Source organism: Macrobrachium nipponense, chromosome 18 (assembly GCF_015104395.2).
Source record: "Macrobrachium nipponense isolate FS-2020 chromosome 18, ASM1510439v2, whole genome shotgun sequence".
NCBI lineage: Eukaryota > Metazoa > Arthropoda > Malacostraca > Decapoda > Palaemonidae > Macrobrachium > Macrobrachium nipponense.
The window spans coordinates 54429711-54453632 of record NC_087211.1 but is presented as its reverse complement, the minus strand read 5'-3'; the positions used below and the strand labels follow the sequence as shown (position 1 = coordinate 54453632).

At 37.9% G+C, this 23922-nt stretch overlaps 1 protein-coding gene across 2 annotated transcripts in view; it reads left to right on the top strand.

Moving 5' to 3' along the window:
* The window catches only part of LOC135197071 (alpha-1,6-mannosyl-glycoprotein 2-beta-N-acetylglucosaminyltransferase-like), a 139317-nt gene extending 116689 nt beyond the window's left edge, over positions 1-22628 (top strand). Inside the window, exons 2-7 of one of the 2 annotated variants that reach the window (XM_064224020.1) lie at positions 3655-4591; positions 12736-12971; positions 13228-13335; positions 14595-14793; positions 18009-18223; positions 20592-22628. In XM_064224020.1, the coding sequence (XP_064080090.1) occupies positions 3662-4591; positions 12736-12971; positions 13228-13335; positions 14595-14793; positions 18009-18223; positions 20592-20847 (1944 nt within the window). In that variant the 5' untranslated portion in view covers positions 3655-3661 and the 3' untranslated portion in view covers positions 20848-22628. The remainder of the gene's footprint in view (positions 1-3654; positions 4592-12735; positions 12972-13227; positions 13336-14594; positions 14794-18008; positions 18224-20591) is intronic. The other variant, XM_064224021.1, reaches the window with a different exon arrangement.
* Positions 22629-23922: the final 1294 nt, after the last annotated feature.

The following is a 23922-nucleotide window of genomic DNA, read 5'->3' as shown; positions in this document are numbered from 1 at the left end:
AACGAGATGAATATTCAGCATACAACTTCAAATTGGTCCAAAGAAATGGTAGCTTATTATCAGCAAAAATGAATGCCTAACTAAATATAGACCTGCGACAAATTTCACAGCTGAATTCATAATCATCTTCATCTACACCTGCACATCCGTCATGAGCCCAGTATTTACAAGTAATACACTGGATCCAACCTTCGCCTCCTCCCTTACTGTATTTTTCATTGCAGTATAAACAGAATGTCTCTAAACTACTGGGGCTGGAAGTGCAGTTTTTCCTAGTCAGCCTTATTCACAGGATAATATTAAAGAATTGTGCAATGGTGCATTAAATTATAAGTCACGGTATTCCTATTAACACGATTTTATCCAACCCTTACCAGTAGATCAGGTAGTGGATGAAAATTGCAGGGGAATTTGCACAAACAAAACACTGCTTTCAACTAATGTTACAGCTGACTGAGGAACCAAAGATTTAGTATGTACTCCAGTCTCCTCCCACGAGGTGGCAGCACCAAGAAACCAAGAAAATGGCTTGGGTCCATATTAACCCCTTGTGCCGTTTTGCCCAACTTTCACATACAGGTAATTCTAAATTTCTATGATATTTGCGGACAACGGAACAACTAACATTGCCTCAACATTACCTTGCAATTACTGGCAATGGAATTATCTATCTATCTTCAATGATAACCATACGGTTAAAGATAACGTGGATTAAAATTACTTTATGTTAACAAGAGGAGAAAAAAAACTTGAGAAGACACTACAGAAATTATTTTAAAAAATACAGCTATATGACCGATCGCGAGTTACATTATCAACGCTTATTCCTCAAATAACACGAGAAAATAACATAAATGTAAATGATTCGGTTTAATACCAGCTGAACTGACACGTGTGCATTGCATCTGTCACTGTTGGCGATTCACGATAACAAAACTCCCATTCAAACGACCTAAGTCCGCGTTGATGGACTGTCATTTTTCATCAGATTTCCCGCACCGAACTCTCCCGTCCAATTTCCGGCGCAGCGAACGGACCCATTTCACGTATTTCAAATCCTCGAAGGTTTTGTCAGTTCTTCGTCAGAGCAGCCATTACCTCTCTCTCTCTCTCTCTCTCTCTATGTCAAAATCAATAAATTGTTAACCACTCCAAACTATAATCCAGTTTCCTTTTGGAAAGGGTACTATAGTAGATTCACATCAACCGTGCATCTTGTACCTAGGCCCGCCCCTTACGACGCTCCTGATTGGATGTTGATAAGCCAATCACAGGGCTGGAAACTCTCAGTCTCTCGAGAGCGAGTTCACATAGACAGGATGTATGTTTTCCATCTCTCCTGAGGGATACGTCTTTCAAAAGTATCCCTCAGGAGAAGTGGATCATACATCCTGTCTATGTGAACTCAATCGAGATACTGAGAGTTTCCAGCCCTGTGATTGGCTTATCAATAGCCAATCAGGAGAGTCGTAAGGGACGGACCTAGTCATCAGATACACAGTTTATTTAAATCTACGATAGCTCCAAGGGGCGCCAAAGTCGTCAATCCTACACAGCTCTAAGCAAGTTTTTTTCTTTCGGAGGGTTGATGTTGCTCGCTCCAGGCCCCTCCTCCTCCTCCCCCTCTTAGCCTAGACCCACCACAGTCGGGTAATCACCAGCTACTTAGCTTTCCGCTTGCGTCGATATGGGAAAGCGATGTCATTATTCCTCGCTTTGTTTTGCAGGTGGTAACTTGGTCGTTGCTCTTGAAGCCTTGTCCACAGTACTCACTTTCAGAATATGGAATTCTCTGCCTGCTTTGGTGTTTCTCATATATATATATATATATATATATATATATATATATATATGTGTGTGTGTGTGTGATGTGTTGTGTGCGTGTGTGTGTGTGTGTGCGAGTGTGTGTGTGGATGTATATATACATTCATATATATATATATATATATATATATATATATATATATATATATATATTTATCTATTTATTTATATATAGTATATACAGACAGACGGAGATCAAGACAGATACAGAGAGAGATTGAGAAGTGAATTCACTGTAAAATAAAGATAGATTAGCTGGCCACAACTCAAAGAAGGATAACGACAGGAGTACGCAAAGATTCATTTACTTATTTCTTTTTTATACGATAAGTTTCGCTGGACAGAGACAAGTTGTTGCGTCAAAACTTTTGCTCTAAAAAAAAGTTGGTGTTTTTGTGAGAAAAAAAAATTGGTTGAGGAGGAAAGATTGACAAAACTCTGTTGCTGAATATTATGACACTTAGAAATACGAGTATATGATATACAAGAGCGATTATAAGCCACAAGTATGCAATCATGTATTAGTGATCTCAGTCCTAAATCGTATTGATGGCATACCACACAATATTTCACAGTATATCAAACTCGTTCTCCCTCATTCTTTCACGCATACACACAAACACACATGCAAGCACGCTCACATAATACAGGCCCGCAGCACACACACACACACACACAGGTAGGCTCTCCGGATACCCAGACAAAACAGGCACTGACGCACAGTCTTCTTCTTTGCTGAGAATCCGCGATAGCTGTGCGACATTATTGCCAGCATGTCATCGCTGGGTCGCTCGAAGCCTTAACACCTCGGTATCTGCATATTGCAAGTCGCTTCCCTCCCGAGGGAGGCAGCAGCAGCAGCAGCAGCATCGGCGGCTGCTGTTCGAACTCGTGTTCTGCTCGACCGCCGTCTGATCCCCACCGAAGCTTGTTTAGCTTATAAGCTACCTCTTACTCTCTCTCTCTCTCTACGGCACGTCCCTGCTATCAGTCTAAGCCCTCTTGCTGTTTGCTTTAAACTGACGCTCTCGCTTGGGCTGGAAGAACTGGGTATTCCGGTGCCTTTCTAAGGCGAGGGCTCAAAAAGAGGAGAGAGAGAGAGAAGGGAAGTAATACGGTTTCATACTTGAAACGATGAGAAGACACGTGCTAAGTTCTTAAAAAATTCTCACTAAACAGTAACATGGAATATTAAAATGTTCCCCCGTTGGGTCGTAGAATGATATAAAAAGATTGTAAAGTAGAGCGGTCCACAGATTCAAACCGAATATCGGGAGTAAAGTGGTCATCTTTCTTGCGAGATATAATATAACACTGAATAATTTCACAGGACCAAAGAGTAACACTTCACTGATTTTTCACAGGGCTCGCCTGTGCAGGACTAGAACCAGACAAAAGGTGAAGAAGCTTTCTAAGCGAAGTCTTAACCCTCAACCAAGGTCATGGTGCCAGTTGTTCCAATGAGGGAGTTTGTAAATCTGATACCAAGTATTTATCCATAAGCTTCATACGAAACTGGGGACTTGAAAGACCTTATCCAACTCCCAGGACATTATCCCACCGAGCTAAAGCTCTGCCTGCTACACTCATGAACGTCCGGGTGACCTGTGATGAACTTGGCCCTCTGTTAGGTTACCTTTAATATGAAGTGTAAGCCAGAACGCTGTATTTAACAATAAACACGATAACCCCATAATACTGGACTCCACACGCGCAAACAAACGCAAAAATAATTTATTCTATCCTACATCACTTTGTGTTCATTGAGAGCATCCATTCATGATGGCAGATCTTAACCAAAAACTTACCTTCTTCTTCTTTCTTTTTCAGGTTCAGGATGAGGTGGCGACGGTCGTGTAAGCGGCTCATGATTCTACTCATGTTTGTGTGCATGACCGTCAAACTCCACCTGGAATTCCGCCTGCTGGACACGACCAAGGCGAACTCATTCTCCCCCTGGTGGACTAACGAAACTCTGGGCCACCTCAGGGGGTTTCCCAAGACGAAAAACCTACCCAGAGGGAACGCGACTGCGAAGGAGGGCTCTCTGAAACATACCCTCCTCGTAGGAGGGAAGTTAGGGAGAGCGGCCGAATCTGAGAAGTCCCAGACAGACGCCTCCGAAGGGATTAGTAAAGCCTCTGATGCCAGAGACGTCGCGGGGTCGAGAAAGAACGACACGACTAAAGGAGTCGGGTCTTCGTCGGACGCTGAGGGGACGAGATCGAACGGCACCCTTAGCGCCAAAGAGCCCAAGAAAAACAGCACGGAGAAGGTCGCTCTCCCCAATCTCCAACCGCAGAAAGAGAGGGAGGAGGACCTCCACCTGCCCCACCCTCCCCTCAGCCACATCCACAGCAACAGGAAGTTGACGAATGAGGATGTGGACGCCAAAAAGGACGTGGGCGTCGAGGGCGGCGCCAAGACGAAAACGACCCCTGACGGAAAGCGAGGAGAGACCATCTTGCACCCCCAAGTGGCCAAACCGAAAGAAGATACCAAACCCAAACCCAAAGTGGAGCCCAAACCAACCCCGAAGTCGCCCCCGAGGCCACTCCCAAGGCAAGCCCTTCACCCCGGCCCCAAGAAAAAGACTCCGTCGAGGAGGGGCGTGTCCCACGACGTGGACCCGCAGGAAATGTCCTTGAGTCCAGAGGAAATCGAGAAGATCAAGAAGAAGTTGGAGCAGCTGAACGAGGAACAGACGATATACAACGAAGAGACCTTCGGCCCCATCCTGCGAAATACGACCATTTTACTTGTCCAGGTAAGACTCGTGAACAAAGGGACGTCCTTCCTTTCTTAAACAGTGAAATGATACGATATAAAAAGTTGCTTTGAGATGAGGAGCAACGTCAGCCTCCTCCGTATCGTCGGTAACAAAATAAGAAACATTCAAACTTACTCTCCTTCATCTTTGAGCATTTATTTATCTAATGGAGAATTCTAATACTCAATTATGTCAGACCTATTTGTGCATCGCCTTGAACTCAAAATAGTACCGAATAGAAGCATAAACTTACAAAAGACTATCATTTTGTTCCTTCCATGGAAACGAGCCTTTTCTAATTTAGTCTTTTATAGTTTTTCGCACTTTTCCTGCCCGCCCTCAGATCTTAAAAACTACTGAGGATAGAGGGCTGCAAATTGGTAAGTTGATCACCCACCCTCCAATCATTAAACATAACAAATTGCAGCCCTCTAGCCTCGTTAGTTTTTATTTTGTCTATGGTTAAAGTTAGCCATAATGGTGCGTCTGACAACGATATAGGCTAGGCCACCACCGGGCCGCGGCTCACAGCATTGTACCGAGACCACCGAAAGATAGATCTATTTTCGGTGGCCTTGATTATACGATGTTCAGAAATTCTTCGGCGCATTTTGTACTTGTTCAGGACTTTTCTCAATTTACCTGTCAGGTGGATCTAATATCGTTATCTTGAATAGCTTGTTTATCGTTATTGCGTACGTTGCTAGTGCCTATATATATTAGGGCTTGTGCCTTGTATGATAAGGCGCCCTATGAGGTAATGTTAGACTAGCGATAATCTATACGCTAAGTCGGTTGGTATTGCACTTCCATCTTCAATGGAGTGTCTGGGGTTTTGTAGATCACTTACGAAGTCGGTATTATCTTTACGACGATGTGTTAAACTCATGGTTCGGTGAGGTTCTTGTAGAAAACACAAGGTATAAAAATAGTATATTCTTCCGAAGTTTTACATGATGAAGATCAGGTAAAATCGTACAAGTCTTCTATGACGATAGCTTGATCGCTTCTGCCAATGATGATGGCTAATCCTATTCCTCTACATGATAAAGCTTAGGTAAAGAGGTACAGGTCTTCTAATGACGATAGCTAACTCTGTTCTGCTTGTCTACCATCTCTGTTACAAGTTATGAAGGAACAGACAGTAGTTCGAACATATGAACATACATACAATGACATAGTTTCATACGAACACACAATCAAATGAGACACGCTACAGATCACGTAGGCCGTTTGAATAATAGGTCGGGGTAGTTGTCTCAAGCAGGGAGCTTGGACTAATGTTTATAAACAATTGAATGACTACAGGTGACGGCATGTCATCTTAGCCTACATACTTATTGTATACGTCATCTTTAGCGTCTCTAGTCTGATCACATTCCTGCAAGCAATCTTTTATATATATGGACTAACATTCCATATTTTTATTATGTAAACACTTACATTAGCTCGGTCAGCTACCAAAACCAACTACTGAATATTACTCAAACTTGACTTGCATTTGACTTATAGGAGTGTGATACAGACACTATGTGAATATATATATATATATAAGTAAATAAAAATTCATGGTGTACATGAATGATTCAAGTAATAAAATATAAAACAATGATATTGGTAAATAATATGATCACGTGCTAATATAATGAATACAGTTTTTCACTTCATCTCTTTAAGATACTTTATGCTACAGAAAATACTAATGTACTCTGATAATTGCATAGAATGAAGATTAACATGATAAAAATCATATTTTAACTGATAAAAAAATTTCATATATGAATTGATAAAATTATTAATGTTTATGCTGATTGATTCGTTGATTTTTATGCTAAATGTTATATATCTGCGGATATTGTTAAGGTAAAAGGTAACTGATTGATTATAGGCTACCTGATTTGTTTATACATATGTATATGGATTCATATAATTATGATTAATATATGTGCACTTTAAATAGATTCCTATTGCGTACACGCAAAGATATATTTAGATTCTGCTATTTATGATCATTTATATAAGAGATTCCTATTGCGTACACGCAAAGATATATTTCGACTCTGTTATTTATGATCAATATATATAGGATACATGACCGAGGTTATACTACTTCACTTTCAACTAGCTTTCGAACAACTTTTCGTCCATTACACAGTTCCAGACAACCACCTTTAGCCAAATGAAACGGCCTTTTTCAATGGTTAAAACAAGGGGAAAATTTGCCTGGGCGGGTCCAACGTTCCATTTTGCGCTCACACTTATTCTCTGCATCCTAAGCTACACGATTACGTTCGCGATGAATAGATCATCCCAGCACGAGTCCTTCGCCAGCAAAGTAGAGTTGAATATCCTTCGGGTCGTAATTGTCGGAAATATGTCCCTTTTTGTAGTCGATTCCGACAGCCGCCGGAGCGTTCCGCATTAAAACGAGATTAACGACGAGATACGGTGTCGGTCGAAGAAGTCCAGGATGGTGCTTATTCCTTTCACATTGTAGGCGGTTGTTACTCGACTGCCGTCGTCCGCAGCGACGAACGATTTTCTTTGAAGTTGCGATGTGAAACTCTCGTACTGCAGGATACTGTAACCAGGTTCCATTAATCAGCCTGCAAGTGAAATTATACTTGTCACAAGGGCAAAGTAAATTCAGACGACATCCAAATACAGGGGAGGGGAGAGAGCCATTTAGATCAGACTTAACCCACATGAATTCGCTGATATTTTGGAATTCAAAAGAGTCCGCTGTACAAACTTTTTTTATCCATGGCATTAACAATGAGTGAACCTATCCAGGTCTATGATGACTTGTAAAAATATCCATAATTATAAAAAATAAATAGATATCAATACGAATCTCAAAGAAAATTCGATATTACTGTAGTAAGTTACTAGACAAAGAATGAAAATGGATAGCTATTTGTAAGATTGCCAGGCAGCATAAGAGTCAAAGAGAATATTAATCATGATTCTATGTGCCCTAACAAAAGTTTCATATTCAATTTTCTCGTGCGCATCCTCTGAGGTTAATTTTTTTTAAAAACTTTATTAATAGGTAGGAGATGCAACGAAAAAAAAAACCCACTATGTAACTAGTTTTCTAAATAAACTTTGGGGTTTTTCAAGAAAATGTGCAACATTTTCCCACATGAATGGTTTTACTTGAAATTGTAATAGGCTAATGTTGCAAGTAAATAATCCATATCCATATCGTGATACTTCTAAATGTCTATGAGGTTCAGAAAAGATTAATTCATTTTGATGTTTATAGAAACTCTATTTCCTTATTTTGTTTATTAATTTTAAAAATGATTGCAAGTCCTTAACTACTTGCATTACACACACGGATAAGAATATGTTATGTGGCCTGTCATGTGACCTATGAACCACATGTGAAGTTCATGAACTAAGCATTCCTTTCTCCAGTCAATCTGCTGTTGCAAGCAGAGACGACACACAGATGAAAGCCTGTGTAAGCAGATTATTGAGGTTAAAAGGAACAAATGCTGATACGGCAATGATGACGTCGTCACTTGGCAGGAGATTGCTCTCAGCCAGCTAAGAGTTACGTTACTTGCTGTAAGAGATACGACTTTAGTATTTTCAAATGATATTTTAAGTGTTTTAATTCTCCACCCGCATGAGAAGAATGTCTGAAAAAAAAACAACAGTACCAAAATTGAACAATATATTAGTTTCATGTTGGCATTATGTTAAATAAATATTCCTTATTCAAACTATATGAAAAAGGTTTTCCATAAAACAAATTCTATATATATTATTAGCCCTGTATAAGATTTCATATAGGATTATTCCATAGATAACATTTTCACTTCTAGACTTCCTGACTTTAAATCCTTCCTTTTATCTCTTTTATTTTATTTATTTATTTTATTTATTATTAGTTTGATTTATTTATTTTTTTTTTTTTTTTCATTGACTACGAATATAAATCACCGGGACAGACAATATGTCAGTAGATTTTGGATATGTGTTTGAACTTTTAGCTTATTTGTCATTACTAAAGCGTTAAGTTAGAGTTCAAATCTTTACGCATATATATTTGGATATTTAATGGTTACGTTTTGCTTATTGATATTATCGTGATTCCTTTTTTATTATAATTTGTAACCTTTCCGACTTCTTACGGAGTGTATTATATTGACTCCACTCGTATCCATATTTATTTTATTTTTTTATATTTATTTATTTATATATTTTTTTATATATATTTGATAATTATGGTTGGCTTGAATATGTGGAAAAGTGTTCTAGCGGCGTACCGTATAAGGCTACTTGCGGCATCAATTCTATAGATTACAAGATATAAATGATAAAGGTATTTAAAACCGGCGAAAGAAACCGCTATCAATGCCAGTCGGATCCAATATCACGAGTTGTAACTCGTAAGACATTGACACTTCCTATTTAATTATCCGTTATTCTACCAAACCGATTGACTCTGGGTGATCAAATATATTATTGGTTTTTTTCTTAATGGAAAGGAATTCACAACGTGTTAAGGAGATTATTATTGATTTACACCACCCGAGTCACAGATTATTATGTGTTGAATTCCATATTTACTGATTTATAGGCACTCATAAATATTCCTAACGCACTCAATTGCGTGTTTGTTTTTAGTGCTATAATTCTATATAACGTGTCAAGGAACTATTAACACTAAGAAGTGTTTATTCCCTCTGTCAGACTCGTAATTCTGTTAATAATTAATTCTACGTATATTCTTTCAAGGATTGATTTGGCACAGGATAGGCTCCTAAACTGACAGGTGTCTTAGTGTGTCCCTTGTCTTCATGACACGTGTTACAATCAGTTTATGTGCTTTTTATATCTGTAAGCATTGTAGGCCAGTAAAATAGTGATTTGGCTTTTCTGTGACATAGTAGGGAAACCCTGGATGACGGAATGCAACCAGTTTATGACGATTGGTATGAAAGAGATTATTACTAATACCTGGTCGTTAGTCATCTGCTGTGTTCTTCGGGTTTACCTCGTCACAGACCTACATATAATATTACATTTGATTACATTATTCTGATACACATACTTTAAATTTAAATATACTTTTGCTTTAGGGTTTCTGCTCGAAGTGTGTATTGTTTTTGCTTAGCCGCTGACCCTGTTTCCGTTTCGAGTGTTTATTGTTTGGGTTATGTCTGTTGACGCTTGCTTTGTTCAGTTCGTAACAGTTCTGCGCTCCGACCCAGATATTCAATGCTCGCGATCTTCTTGGGTTAAGGTTTGGGGGGAAATTTTCTTGTTTAGAATACGGTTTAACAATAGGTACGGATGTTTCTATATCTTTTAGTCCAATTAATGGTTCTTTGCTGTATGGTGCGGGATTGCGGGATAATGCGTCAGCTATGATTTTATTTGCTTTCCCAGGTAGATATCTTATCTTGGCTCCAAAGACCTGAATGATCATTTGTCACCGAGTTCCTTTTGGACTGTGATTAAAGCCTTTGAAAAAACTCGGTAAAGGACTCATGTTCAGTAAGGACTTTATCAGGATAGCCATAGATTATGAACTTAAAATATACTAGTTAGAAGTTAAAGATACCTAGCCCTTCCTTGCCTATTACTGTATATTTTACTTTCAGAGGGCTTTAGTTTACGTGAATAAAAAGCTATAGGGAAGAACTGTTTATCATATTACTGAAGTAGTATCCTCTTACCCCTTGGTCTGAGGCGTCTGTTGCAATATTAGGGCTTGTGCCTTGTATGATAAGGCGCCCTATGAGGTAATGTTAGACTAGCGATAATCTATACGCTAAGTCGGTGGTATTGCACTTCCATCTTCAATGGAGTGTCTGGGGTTTTGTAGATCACTTACGAAGTCGGTATTATCTTTACGACGATGTGTTAAACTCATGGTTCGGTGAGGTTCTTGTAGAAAACACAAGGTATAAAAAAAAAAAAAAAAAAAAAATAGTATATTCTTCCGAAGTTTTACATGATGAAGATCAGGTATGATCGTACAAGTCTTCTATGACGATAGCTTGATCGCTTCTGCCAATGATGATGGCTAATCCTATTCCTCTACATGATAAAGCTTAGGTAAAGAGGTACAGGTCTTCTAATGACGATAGCTAACTCTGTTCTGCTTGTCTACCATCTCTGTTACAAGTTATGAAGGAACAGACAGTAAGTTCGAAACATATGAAACATACATACAATGACATAGTTTCATACGAACACACAACAAATGAGACACGCTACAGATCACGTAGGCCGTTTGAATCATAGGTCGGGGTAGTTGTCTCAAGCAGGGAGCTTGGACTAATGTTTATAAACAATTGAATGACTACAGGTGACGGCATGTCATCTTAGCCTACATACTTATTGTATACGTCATCTTTAGCGTCTCTAGTCTGATCACATTCCTGCAAGCAATCTTTTATATATATGGACTAACATTCCATATTTTTATTATGTAAACACTTACATATACCATTGATTCCCTTGAGAATATCCCCAATTCCGTAGAAATGTAACGTTATACTTTCCTTGAATACTTGTTGTTGCCAAGTGCCGATTCCCCGAGAGCAGCCACGGCACCGTAAATGAATTGAGGCGTTCCGGAACTTATTGGATTCAGATATCCAATAATAAAAAAAAAGGGAAGGTACGTAGTTGTTCCGATATTTTATATATATATATAACCTATGGACAAAACGAAGCTGACTTTCTATGTATATTTCTATACGTTTCGAAAGTTTTGCGCAAGATCTAAGTCGATTTAGAGTTAGTTTAGGTTATTGTTTTGAGGACCCACGAATAGTTCCCAGTTCCTCTCGGCGACTTCAGAATCTTTGTTTACATTTTTCACAGTCGTTGTCTTACCCAGCGGGTGTTGGCTCCCGTCTCTCCGACCCCTGACGCTATCTGTTTATTTGCGCCTTATTTACGTCCTGTTCTCACTGCCTGGTTTTCCTCGCCTGTTTCCACGTTTCTCGTCTGTTTGTTCTGCTCTTCCGTCCTGTATTCATTCGTCGATTTTTTTTTTCCTCCACTCTCCCCTCTCGACGCCCTACTTTCGGTGACACGAATTAACTGTTCCACTTCTGGCCGACCATTCCCTATTTTCCTCCCTAGTTCTACGCCCCGTGATTTTTATAATTATGTCTGTTTTTCTCTTGTTCCCCTCTCACCTTTCCTGCTTATTTGCTTAGCGATCTTTCGCTTTGTGTCGGAGCAAATTATTTTTCACTGCTACTCCCAAACTCTCGCATTCAATCGTTGTTTTGTGCTACGATGTTCTCCGTCAACATTTGTTTAGTTAGATTAGTCCTACCCCTTTTTTTATTCCTTTTCCCTTCTCTAACCAACTCTCTTTTTTTTACATTCTGAATTGTATGTAAGAAGAGAGAGAGAGAGAGAGAGAGAGAGAGAGAGAGAGAGAATGTCTGATTCGAAATTCCTTCCAGAGATGTTCTGACTACATTTATCAAAATTAATTATCTAAATCATAGGTTCCTTACATCTTTAAATTTCATCCCGTATAAGATTTATTTTTGAAATATCATAAATTCACGTTTAAATGATGTTAACCCTTTGATGGTTTGACTTAAAGCTTCGTGAGTTATTTGCCTTTAGGGCGCCCTTCTGGTATATGTGAATATCTATATATATATATATATATATATATATATATATATATATATATTTTAATATATATTATATATATAGTATATATACATATATATATGTGTATATATATATATATTATATATATATATATATATATATATATATATATATGTGTGTGTGTGTGTGTGTGTGTGTGTGTGTGTGTGCGCGTGTGTGTGCATGTATTCAACATTATTTTTTATCTATCCAATGAACTAAGCCTTTTGCATGTATACATGCATTTGAGGAGAAAAGTACTCTGTCATCAAGATTTTATTGTAAAACAATTATTTTGCTAAACTAATTTCTGGCCATCTTATTATCCGACAAAAAAAATTAACCAGAATCCTCGATTTTAACATCAGTGCCTTAGAGACCCAAAGTGTTATACCACATTGGGTATAAGTCACCAGACACATGATATAATTACACATTTTAACGTAGCTGTCTAAAATCAACCAGCACTAACACTTATTTCCACTTACGACCAGGTCCACAACAGGCTGGAGAACCTGCGCTACTTGGTGGAGAGCATGAGGAACACGAGGGGCATCAACGAGTCCTTGGTCATCTTCAGCCACGACTACTGGTACCCGGCCATGAACGACTTCGTGACGAACATCACGGAATTCCGCGTCATGCAGATGTTCTTCCCGTTTTCTATACAGCTCCACCCGCACAAGTTCCCGGGCAGGGACCCCAGGGATTGCTCCTGGAACGTCAACAGGTAAGAGTCGTTCCCGCTGGCGCTGCCTTGTCTGGCGCTCATAGGCCTATGGAAACATACTTAACCAGACTGAAATCGCTCTTACCACTTGGCATTTGGTGTTCTTTAGAGCTGCTAATACGTTAAATCTTACTAACTGCGTAGTGCTGAATCATGCTAACAACTAAAGCAAAAAGTAACTAGTATTAGAATTGAGTTCCAAGGTGCATGTGAGTGAAAACTATGCTCTAATGTCAGCTTTCCCCCGTTCTTCTAGACTTCATGGCTTGACTTGCCTGAACAGAGAATGGCCTGATATATACGGACATTACCGGGAAGCCTCCTTCACCCAGATAAAACATCACTGGTGGTGGAAAATACATAGGTAAAGATTTCACACGTAAACTTTTATTTTTTCTTCTGCTTAAGTCTTAACCCTTTGTGTACAAAGATTTCACAGGCTCATACCGTCTTCTAAATGTATGCTAGTGCGCGTCTGCTTAGTTTATATGTAATCCTATATGCCTGATAGCACATGCTGGCATATGTATGCAAGCATTCATCAACAGCAGCTTTGTTGCGCTACGATACATGAAAGTAGCTAAATGGTTGGAGTGACAGAGCAGAGTCATTGTCAGAAAGAAAGGTCTTGCATACTTAAAAAATAAGAGAATGTGTGAGTGTGAGTGTGTGGTCTACAGACTCTACACTGCCTGTGTCTTTCTTAATGGTGTCCTGCTCAGGTAATCAAGAATGACTTAGTTGCTCATATTAAGCGTCATTATTCAAGACGCCTTCAGTTTCTCTGACATTCACTCTGTCATTCTTCAGCAAAGTTGGCAGTTGGCCATAGAATGAGTCAAGTTTCTTCTCCACCTGTTGTGCACACTGCTACCTTTCTTTCTTCATCTGTTGTGTGACTCCAATCTTCTGCCATCCTACTACCATTAGCCATGTTTATTTCAAAATACTTACACATTATATATATATATATATATATATATATTATATATATATATATATATATATACTTTTCGATAGCAATATTTTGCTAGAATTAGTGCTAAAGGAGACATATTTTCACAGAGCGACACGGCTGAGCCCAGAAATATATATATATATATATATATATATATATATATATATATATATATATATATATATATATATATATATGTGTATATGAGTGGTAAAAATCTTCTGTTACAACAGAATTCCATCTAATAAAAGGAGCCAATAAAAACACCAAAATACAGAAAAAAGTACTATGTTTCAGAGACTGCTGTCTGTCTCTCTCTTCAGGTAGGTAACGGATGAGAAAATTTACAGAAATGTTATCAGCAGGGGTAACCTAGAACGGCTTTTACCTGTGGATGGTGATTCTTTGGTCATAAAATACCGCCTTTTCTGTAACTTTTCTCTTTCATTACCTACCTGAAGAGAGACAGAGAGACAGCAGTATCTGAAATATACGTAGTACTTTCTTTCTATATTTGGCGTTTTTATGAGCTCCTTTTATTATATATAATATATATATATATATATATATTATATATATATATATATATAATATATATAATAATATTATTATATACACACGTATATACATACATGCATTGTCTCTTCTCCTCCCCCCAACATCAGGGTCTTCCATGACCTAAGAGCCACGAAGGTGAACTACACAGGTCAAGTGATATTCCTGGAGGAGGACCACTACATCCTGCCGGACCTCCTCTACGTCCTCTCCGTCCTTCAGAAGCAAAGGGGCTCTCACTGTAGCGCCTGTCAGGTTCTCGCTCTCGGGAATTACAACAAAATGTCCCCGAGCGTCTACAAAAATTTCGTAAGTCGCGGAACGGAGTGGTTATGTTATCATCTTGGTGGACTTTGTGATATTATTTATTATTATTATTATTATTATTATTATTATTGCTGGGATTTTATATAAATTACTGTCACTTTCATTAATTCAAAAAGATTATTATTATTATTATTATTATTATTTATTATTATTATTATTATTATTATTATTATGATTATTAATTGCTTGGGACTTGTTATGTGGCTCCTACTGGCATTTTCATAAAGCCAAAAGATAATAGTAATAATAATAATAATAATAATAATAATAATATAATAATAATAATAATAATAATAATAATAATAATAATAATATATTATTATTATTATTATTATTATTATTATTATTATTATTATTATTATTATTATTGCCTGAAAGCTGTCATAACTGAAATTGTTGCTTTCTACCAATAAAAGAATCTATAATTATCATTATATCAAGAGTTAAAAGAATATTCATTATTTTTACTCCTCTCATCATTACCATTCTAAAACAGTGCTATCATGCATGCCAATATTATTATTATTATTCATTATTATTCAGAAGATGAACCCTATTTATATGGAACCAGCCCACCTAAGGGCCATAGCTATTATTCTTATTATTATATTATTATTATTATTATTATTATTATTATTATTATTATTATTATTATTATTATTCCGGAGATGAACCCTATTCATATGGAACCAGCCCAGCCAAGGGGCCATAGCTATTATTATTATTATTATTATTATTATTATTATTATTATTATTATTATTATTAATGGGCACAATTTTCAGTGTCGAAAATTATGACAATGATTGCAGGTCCACAATAATATCGCATGTGAAGTATAAAATCTTTAATAACAAGAGCTTTCGAACCTTGTGCTAGGTTCATCTTCAGTCAAGTGAACATTATGAATTTAAAAATCCGTCGAAGTAAACTTCTGAACAGGACAATTCCACTATGGCGAACGCAAATGAAGGAAGCGCTCAACAGCCCAACTAGGTAATTCCGTTGTTGTTGTTGTTCGAATTCCTGTTTGCTATTCTGCTTTAACGTCTTGTGGGCTGTGATGATGCTACACGGTGTTCCCCTGGCGGCGCGGCTGCAACAATGCTGGACGTCACGTCCCCCGTGCTGTAATCTGTCTGAGGGAGGAGAGCAGAAGAGGGGGCAGCATCAGGCAGAGGAAAAACAGAGATTGTCTTAAAATTAAAATTTCTAACAAAGTTTTTAAGAATGCAAAAATTGACTAATGGGTCTTCCTCAACGAACGACTTGTTACCATAAAAAGCTTCTCCTAAGTTTATGGCGGCGCCTGCCACTAGTCTTCTTGTTTGGACATTTTTATTTTTAAAAATTATGTTAGATCCATCCCAATTCGGTCTATGGTTGTTCTTAAAAGCATGGGAAACTATTGCATTGTTCTGTGCATGAAGTGCATATGCGTGTTTGTGTTCCCCTATTCGGGTCGGTAGTTCTCTTCCACTTTCCCCAAAATATTTATCCTTACAGTCCTGACAGGGGATTTCGTAAACTCCGGGAATGATAGTATTCTTATCGTTATTGTTGTTTCTAATTAGTTTATGGCTAATCGTGTTTGGGTATTTGAAAACTATTTTAGTATCTCTCTGGCTACTGTTAGCATAGTTACATAATTTGTCGAGGTTGGGATCAAATGGGAGGGGTAAGAATCTGTTGGGTTTTTCCTTGGGGTTGTTAACAGGACGATAAAATGCTTTCTTAGCTCGTGAAATGGCTTTGTCAATAAAATGATCGGGGTATCTTAGTCCTCGGAAGGTTGATCGTATGTGCTGAATTTCTCCATCGACAAACTCCGGGTCGCATATTTTAAACGCACGTAGGGCAAAGTTCATTACTACATTGCTCTTAATGTTATTGGCATGGAATGAATAAAAATGTATGTAACTTTCTGAGTTGGTTGTTTTGCGATACACAGAGAATTTGAATTTATGATTATTGTGATCTCTAATGACTAGCACGTCCAAAAAAGGTTGTTTGTAATTTACTTCTCTCTCTATTGTGAATTTTATGAAGGGGAGAATACTGTTGGCTATTTCTAATAATCTCTTTAAGTTCTGATTGTTTCTTCGGATGACAACGAATATGTCGTCTACACACCTAACCCAGAGCAATGGTTTTATTGTATCATCACACCTGTTTAAGATTTCCCTTTCAACAAACTCCATGCATAGATTTGCAAGTACGGGGGACAAGGGGGAACCCATAGCTACACCTTCCTTTTGGCCAAATCCTTGGTTATTGAATTGGAACACTGTTGAGGTTACGCATAATTTAATAAGTGCGAAGAATTGGTCTACTGGAATAGGAAAACTAATGTTGCCAAGATCATGTTCTTCTTTTAGATTAGTTAGTACATAGTCTAAGGGGACATTAGTAAACAAAGCCGTATCATCAAAGCTGGCCATATTGCCGTCCACACATCCCAACTCCCTAACGCGCCGGATGAATTGATGTGAATGTTGAAGGTGAGCATTTGGAAATGTTCCTAGGAAATTCCTGAGTGCTTGGGTGAGCCAAGCAGCTAGGTTGTTCTGTGGAGATCCACAGCCCACAAGACGTTCCAGCAAACAGGAATTCGAACAACAACAACGGAATTACCTAGTTAGGCTGTTGAGCGCTTCCTGCATTTGCGTTCGCCATTGTGGAATTGTCCTGTTCAGAAGTTTACTTCGACGGATTTTTAAATTCATAATGTTCACTTGACTGAAGATGAAACTAGTACAAGGTTCGAAAGCTCTTGTTATTAAAGACTTTATACTTCACATGCGATAATATTGTGGACCTGCAATCATTATTATTATTATTCAAAAGATGAACCCTATTCATATGGAACCAGCCCACCCAAGGGGCCATAGCTATTATTATTATTATTATTATTATTATTATTATTATTATTATTATTATTATTATTATTATTATTATTATTATTATTATTATTATTATTATTATTACTATTATTATTATTATTATTATTATTATTATTATTCAGAAGATGAACCCTATTCATATGGAACAACCCCACCAAAGGGGCCACTGACGTGAAATTCTTGAATCAAGCTTCCAAAGAACACGGTGCCCATTAGGGAACAAAAGTAGGACCCAGAACCGAAAGATAGAATGAGAAAATTGCCTCCCCTCTGACCTCATAATTGCACCACCGCAGGTGGAGCGAGGCGACTGGTGGGTGACGAAGCACAACCTGGGATTCGCCCTGGACATGGCCGCCTGGAAGTCGCTGGCCTCCTGCAAGAACCAGTTCTGCCAATTCGACGACTACAACTGGGACTGGACCCTCAACAACCTCATCCAAACGTGCTTCAAGCCCAGGATGTCTATGCTCTCGGTCAAGTTCTCCAGGGTCATACACGTCGGCAGCTGGTAAGTATTATTTTTTTACAATTTTTTTCCTTATTTTTGTCATTATTTAAATAAATGGAAGGTGATAGCTGCATCAGCTGCATTCAGTTTACATAGAGCGTTCTCTATCTCTCTCTGATCGCTGATTTTAATACCACTTGCTTGAAACAGGGTCTGCTACCTGTATATTATTATTATTATTATTATTATTATTATTATTATTATTATTATTATTATTATATTATTATTATTAAATTATTGATTATTATTATATTAATTATTATTATTATTATTATTATTATCTATTATTATTATTATTATTATTATTATTATTATTATTATTTTATTAATTTAATTATTAATTATTATTATTATGTGCAAACAGTCACACTGAATCAACAGAAATCCACTGCCTTGCAAAAAAAAAAGGCTACGTGGAATTATATATATTAGCTATGAGATTCAGGGCCTCTGTAACACGGTTTTTTCGCAATAACTTTTTATCTATGCATTTCATAAATATAACGCTTATTCAGAATACACATTATATCTACACATAATTTTTGACTGTATTCTACATTACGTAGGTTGAACAAATTTGGTACTTCTAATGTAAAAGTGACTTTTTTTGAAGACGGGGGCCAACTTACTCAGAGAAAAGGTTTCGAACGCACTCGTTACGTAACTTATGACAGCATTTCTTCCCTCTTTCTCGATGGATGATTGGCTATACGTAGCGAAGGCTAGACCTCTGGCAACAATGACATAAAAATTTAAATACAAGCAAAGCAGTACACCTTTATGAACTCTGAAACCACTCCACTGATAATTGTCATAATGAACAAACCAACAAAATATGTTAATAAATACAAAAACACTTCGATTATTAGTCTAACTCCCAAAATAAGTGTCCTAAGAAATTACAGTCTACTTAATAGGTCAAAATCAAATTGACAAGATGTAGGGAATAGTTGGTAATTTTCAAAAACAGTAAACAAGCTTGATTTGATAACTGCTATATCCAATGTCAAGCAATTTTTATTTATTAGCTATCTACCTATTTACTAAAAAAAAAATAGCAGGTACTGTATTTTGGCTTTAAACCTTCACCAATAATTATCGTCAGAATGATGACTTCATGAGGCTCCACCCACTTTGGCCTCGTTATAATAATTCAGGATAATACTGAAGGCTACCATGGGCATTGTTGGATTAGAAAATTTAACTTCTGGCTATAAAAACTCATTTCTCGAGTAGTGGTAAGAAGTGCTAAATGATCCTATTACTACTGTTGTGGCACTACTGCTAAGTAGTATTACTACGCTAGCACAGATACCCCACCCACATTCATGTATCGTTCCGCCATTCATAAAGTCTTTATATCCAACACGGTCGTACGGCCTAAAGAAGAAAAAAAAATTATATCGGATGATCCGTTGGTCTGCTGGAGATTTTAGCACATATTAGCTTGTATTTACTTTGGATAAAAATCTTATTTTAACAAAAATAGTTATATAAAGACTGTTTACATACAATCTCTCTCTTTCTCTCTCTTGGTGGAATGGTAAATAGTTAATGGAAATGTTCAAAATCCTGAAGGACATTACAAGTATTATAATCACGTTACACTAAATACAAACCAGACCATAAACATTGGATTTAAACTAGAAACTGAATAATTACCTATTCAGGCTATAGTAAGTATGGCCACGGGCTTTCTCTTGACTGTATAAAGTTGCAAGTCGTAAGACAAATGCAGTTTTCCAATCACGGGGACAATTCCAAATCCTGTTAGCCATTCTTGACTGCTATGGGTTACAGAGCCGATGGAATAAGGTGAATGAGTTTCTGTCTGGTGGATGGGCGGGGCAACATTTTGTAAAACGGTGTTTACCTTGCTTATGTAGTGAATGTTTTTCGACTCTTGGCTCGTAATCATTGGCCATGGCGTCGGCTAGATAATTTTAACTCGATAAAAATTAAAACTATCGGGTTTAGGTTATTGATAATGCTGACAAAATTTGTGTGTGGTTGTCAAATATACATATGTCAAGTTTCAGCTACATCCGATGCTTTGATAAGGAGCAAAGTCCAAAAAACCGTGTTACAGAGGCCCTGAATCTCATATAGGTATTTTTATTATCGTTATTCAAAAGTTGCAAATAGTCATATCGGATCAACAGAAACCTACTGTCTTGCATAAAAAGGCTACACGGAATGATATGTATTAGTCTAGGTATTATTATTATTATTGTATAAAAGGTCAAACAGTCATATAGAACCAACAGAAATTTATTGTCTTCTAAAGAGAATTACGTAGAATAACATAGTATTAGTCTAGGCTTGAAAAACAGACCCGTTTCCCTCACCCATTGCCCTTCACCCGCAGCGGGACGCACGTCAAGAAGAGGACGTGTGACGTCCAGAAGGAGGTACAAGCAGCTAAGACGCGAATAAACCTCGGGCGGGAGTGGCTCTTCCCGAAGCACCTCGCCTACCAGAACGTCTACAGGGGGTCGGGTCGCGTCAAGAAGGGCAACGGAGGCTGGGGAGATTTCAGGGACCGCCAGCTCTGCAGGGCCATCTGGAACGGCACTGCCTCCGAGGAGACTCTCAAAAGGCTGGAGATGAACCAGTTCGGCTGAGTCTGGATGGAAGACCGCCGCGACATCGCGAGAACTTTTCCAGGCGGGCTGGATAAACATTGCTCTGCTGCTGTGACCGAATGCGACGACGTAGTCCCTCAAAAAAAAAAAAAAAAAATTAATAGATTCTTTTTGGTGGCGTCTGGAACGCTCAAAACGGCTGAGAATGAATCAGTTCGCCTGAATCTGGGATACTGTAGAGACGAGGAAGGCATCTCAAAAGACCGAAACCGAATCAGTTCGGCTGAAACTGGAACGTTAGATGCGGAAGAATTTTTCAAAAGTCCCAAAGTCGATCAGCTATTTTGAGTTTGGAACGTTCAAGAGGTCGGTAGAGACTTCCAAAATCTGGGACTGAATCAGTTAAGTATATCCTGGAACGGCAAGGGTCGGAAGAGGCTCTTCCAAAGCCGGGAACTGGATCACTTAAGTTGGTTCTGGAATCCTGTTCAGCGTGGAACGCCGAGGTGGCACGAGAGACTCAAAAGACTGGAACCTAACTGGCTCGGCTGAGTGTCTCGATAAGAACCAGTGTGATACCGACATATCTGAGTAGGTGGATGTTGTTCTGCATTAATTGTTGAAGAATATTTAACTGTTACAACTACTAAAGTAATTCTGGAAGTGAATTTACAGTGAAAGTGAAACTGAACTGAGTTGTGTACACAACGATGACGCTCAAGTTTCTCTTGAAATAGTGAGAATAAATTGAAAAGCAACACATTCCAAGACTATTTAAGTGAACAATGCGAATCAAGAACTTCACAGATATAATTCTAGCTTGCAAACTGACTAGAAATGGGTATATATACCATTTAAATCTGATTGTCTGAAAGGTTGATCAAGAGATTCGGTGATGGCGAATGTCAAAGTTTTTCACGTTTCAAAAAAGCAAAGAAAAAGACGACCCCTTCGTGTTGTGACCACTTTGCTGTGATTCACGCTAAACCGGAGATTAATCAGTATTAATACGGAGTCATTACGAGCGAAGAAGTTCTGGAATATTATGTAGATAGTCGTCTGATAAGAGCTCGCTCTGGTGACAAAGTTCCAGTCGAATAAATAAAGATATATTTTTTCTGTCCTTGTGTTTAACTCGACAATGCTGAGGCTGGGAACTGATTAGACAGTGTTTATTGAGCCAGCAGATTACGTGTATTTCAGAGGGTGCCAAAATGAGCGTTACCTCAGTGGAACAGGAGGCAAAAAAGAAAAAAATCGAGACAGATGTATTTTATTAGGGCAGTTTTTTTGCCGCCTTTCATTCAAAAAGCGTTAAAAGGAAAAAATCAAGACATATACGTGTTTTATTAGGCCAGTTTTTTGGCGCCTTTCATTCAAAATGCGTTAAAGGGAAAAAATCAAGATATAGACGTGTTTTACTAGGCCAATTTTTTTTTTTTTTGCGCCTTTCGTTCAAAAACGCGTTCCTCTCTATCGCCTGGAACTTCTGAGAAGACGCTGAGGGCTCTATCAAGAGGCAGGCGTATACAGACGTATATAACTTCCCAAATATCTCGTTCAACCATTTCTCTCTCTTGTTATGGAAAAGGACATCCCTTGGGCAGTGTAGTATACCTGAGAGGAACTGCTAAATGGAAAACGGGCGAAATACGAAGTTGCATCCGTTCCCCGGCGTAAAATGTCAAACAAGAAGAAGCATCATCAGGATTTTATATATATTTTCGAGGACTTAAAGCATACGGGTGATACAGTGCTGTGGTGAACAAGAGTGGACATTCTCCAGTCGCTGGGCTGGCATCTTTTGAATTAAGCATGTCGTAAGTGTTGTGGATAACGGTTAAGACGCTGTTGTATGTTCGTGTGCGCGTGTGCATGTGCGTATGCGTGTGTGTGTGTGTAACTGTGTATTGGCTTTTAGATAAAATCACTTCGATTTCATTGGATATCCGCCGAGTGTGTTCTTTCTGATCCGAAATATTAGGTTAAGGTTGAGATTTGAAAATTGCTGAGGAATAAAATAATAGAGAACAGAAACTAAGAATAGAAAACGGAAGAGAATAATCACTAAAATAATAATAATATTATTTCTAACAATAATAATAACGTTACAAGATCTATGTAGGAGCCTCTACCTCGAAAGACGACCAATCTGACCAGATCCTTCATACCGGTCACCTCTGGTATCTGGAATTCTCTCCCCACCCTCGTACTTCATGAACCACCTGACAGAGCAAGTCTGTGCCTCTACGCCACAAAGCAGTGCGAACAATAACAGCTTAAACGAGCCGCGAAAAAAGTGAATGTTTGTCACGAAGAATAACAAAGAGAATTTAATATTTACGATACAAAGAACATTGACGAAAACATCGTCACATGAAAGGTGTAGTTTGCCAGAACACGACACTATAAATATTGACTGAGTGACAAGTTATGTTTATATTCTCTTTTATTATTATTATTTATTCACTTCTATTTTTTCCTTTTTTTATTTGTGACCTGTGATGTGATAAACTGTATATAGACAATTTAAGCACAATGCGTATTATAAGACAAACATGTTCCCTTTTGTGTCGCTCAAAAACCTTCATATATGAATGTTTGCGTGAGAGTATATAGACACGTGATGTATGTAAAATGTGCGTATGTTTTTATTGATGCGTGCGCGAGAAGTTCATGTCAGTATGCGGTTGTAATTATATATATATATATATATATATATATATATATATATATATTATTATATATATATATATATATATATATATATATATATAAGTTGTTTTCTCCCCGCAGTTTCATATCCAGCACCTGATTTCGCGGTAATCGTGACTTCCCTAACAAGTTCCTTCACATTCCATCAGTAAGGAGGTTCCACAGAATGATATTTCGAAAAAAAAAAAAAAAAAATCTCCAGAGGTTTTTCTACCGAGCTTAATTTGGCTTCAGCCACTGTGATAACGCAACGCTGGGTTCCAGTAAACCACTGCTGAAAACTGCAACAGACCGTGGGTGTCTGCTGTGAGAGAGAAGCGGTCGCACTGAAGCCAGAAAAGCCATCAGTTTAATTTAGTGGTTTATTTATGAAATGAATTCATCACCAGAACGAGACAT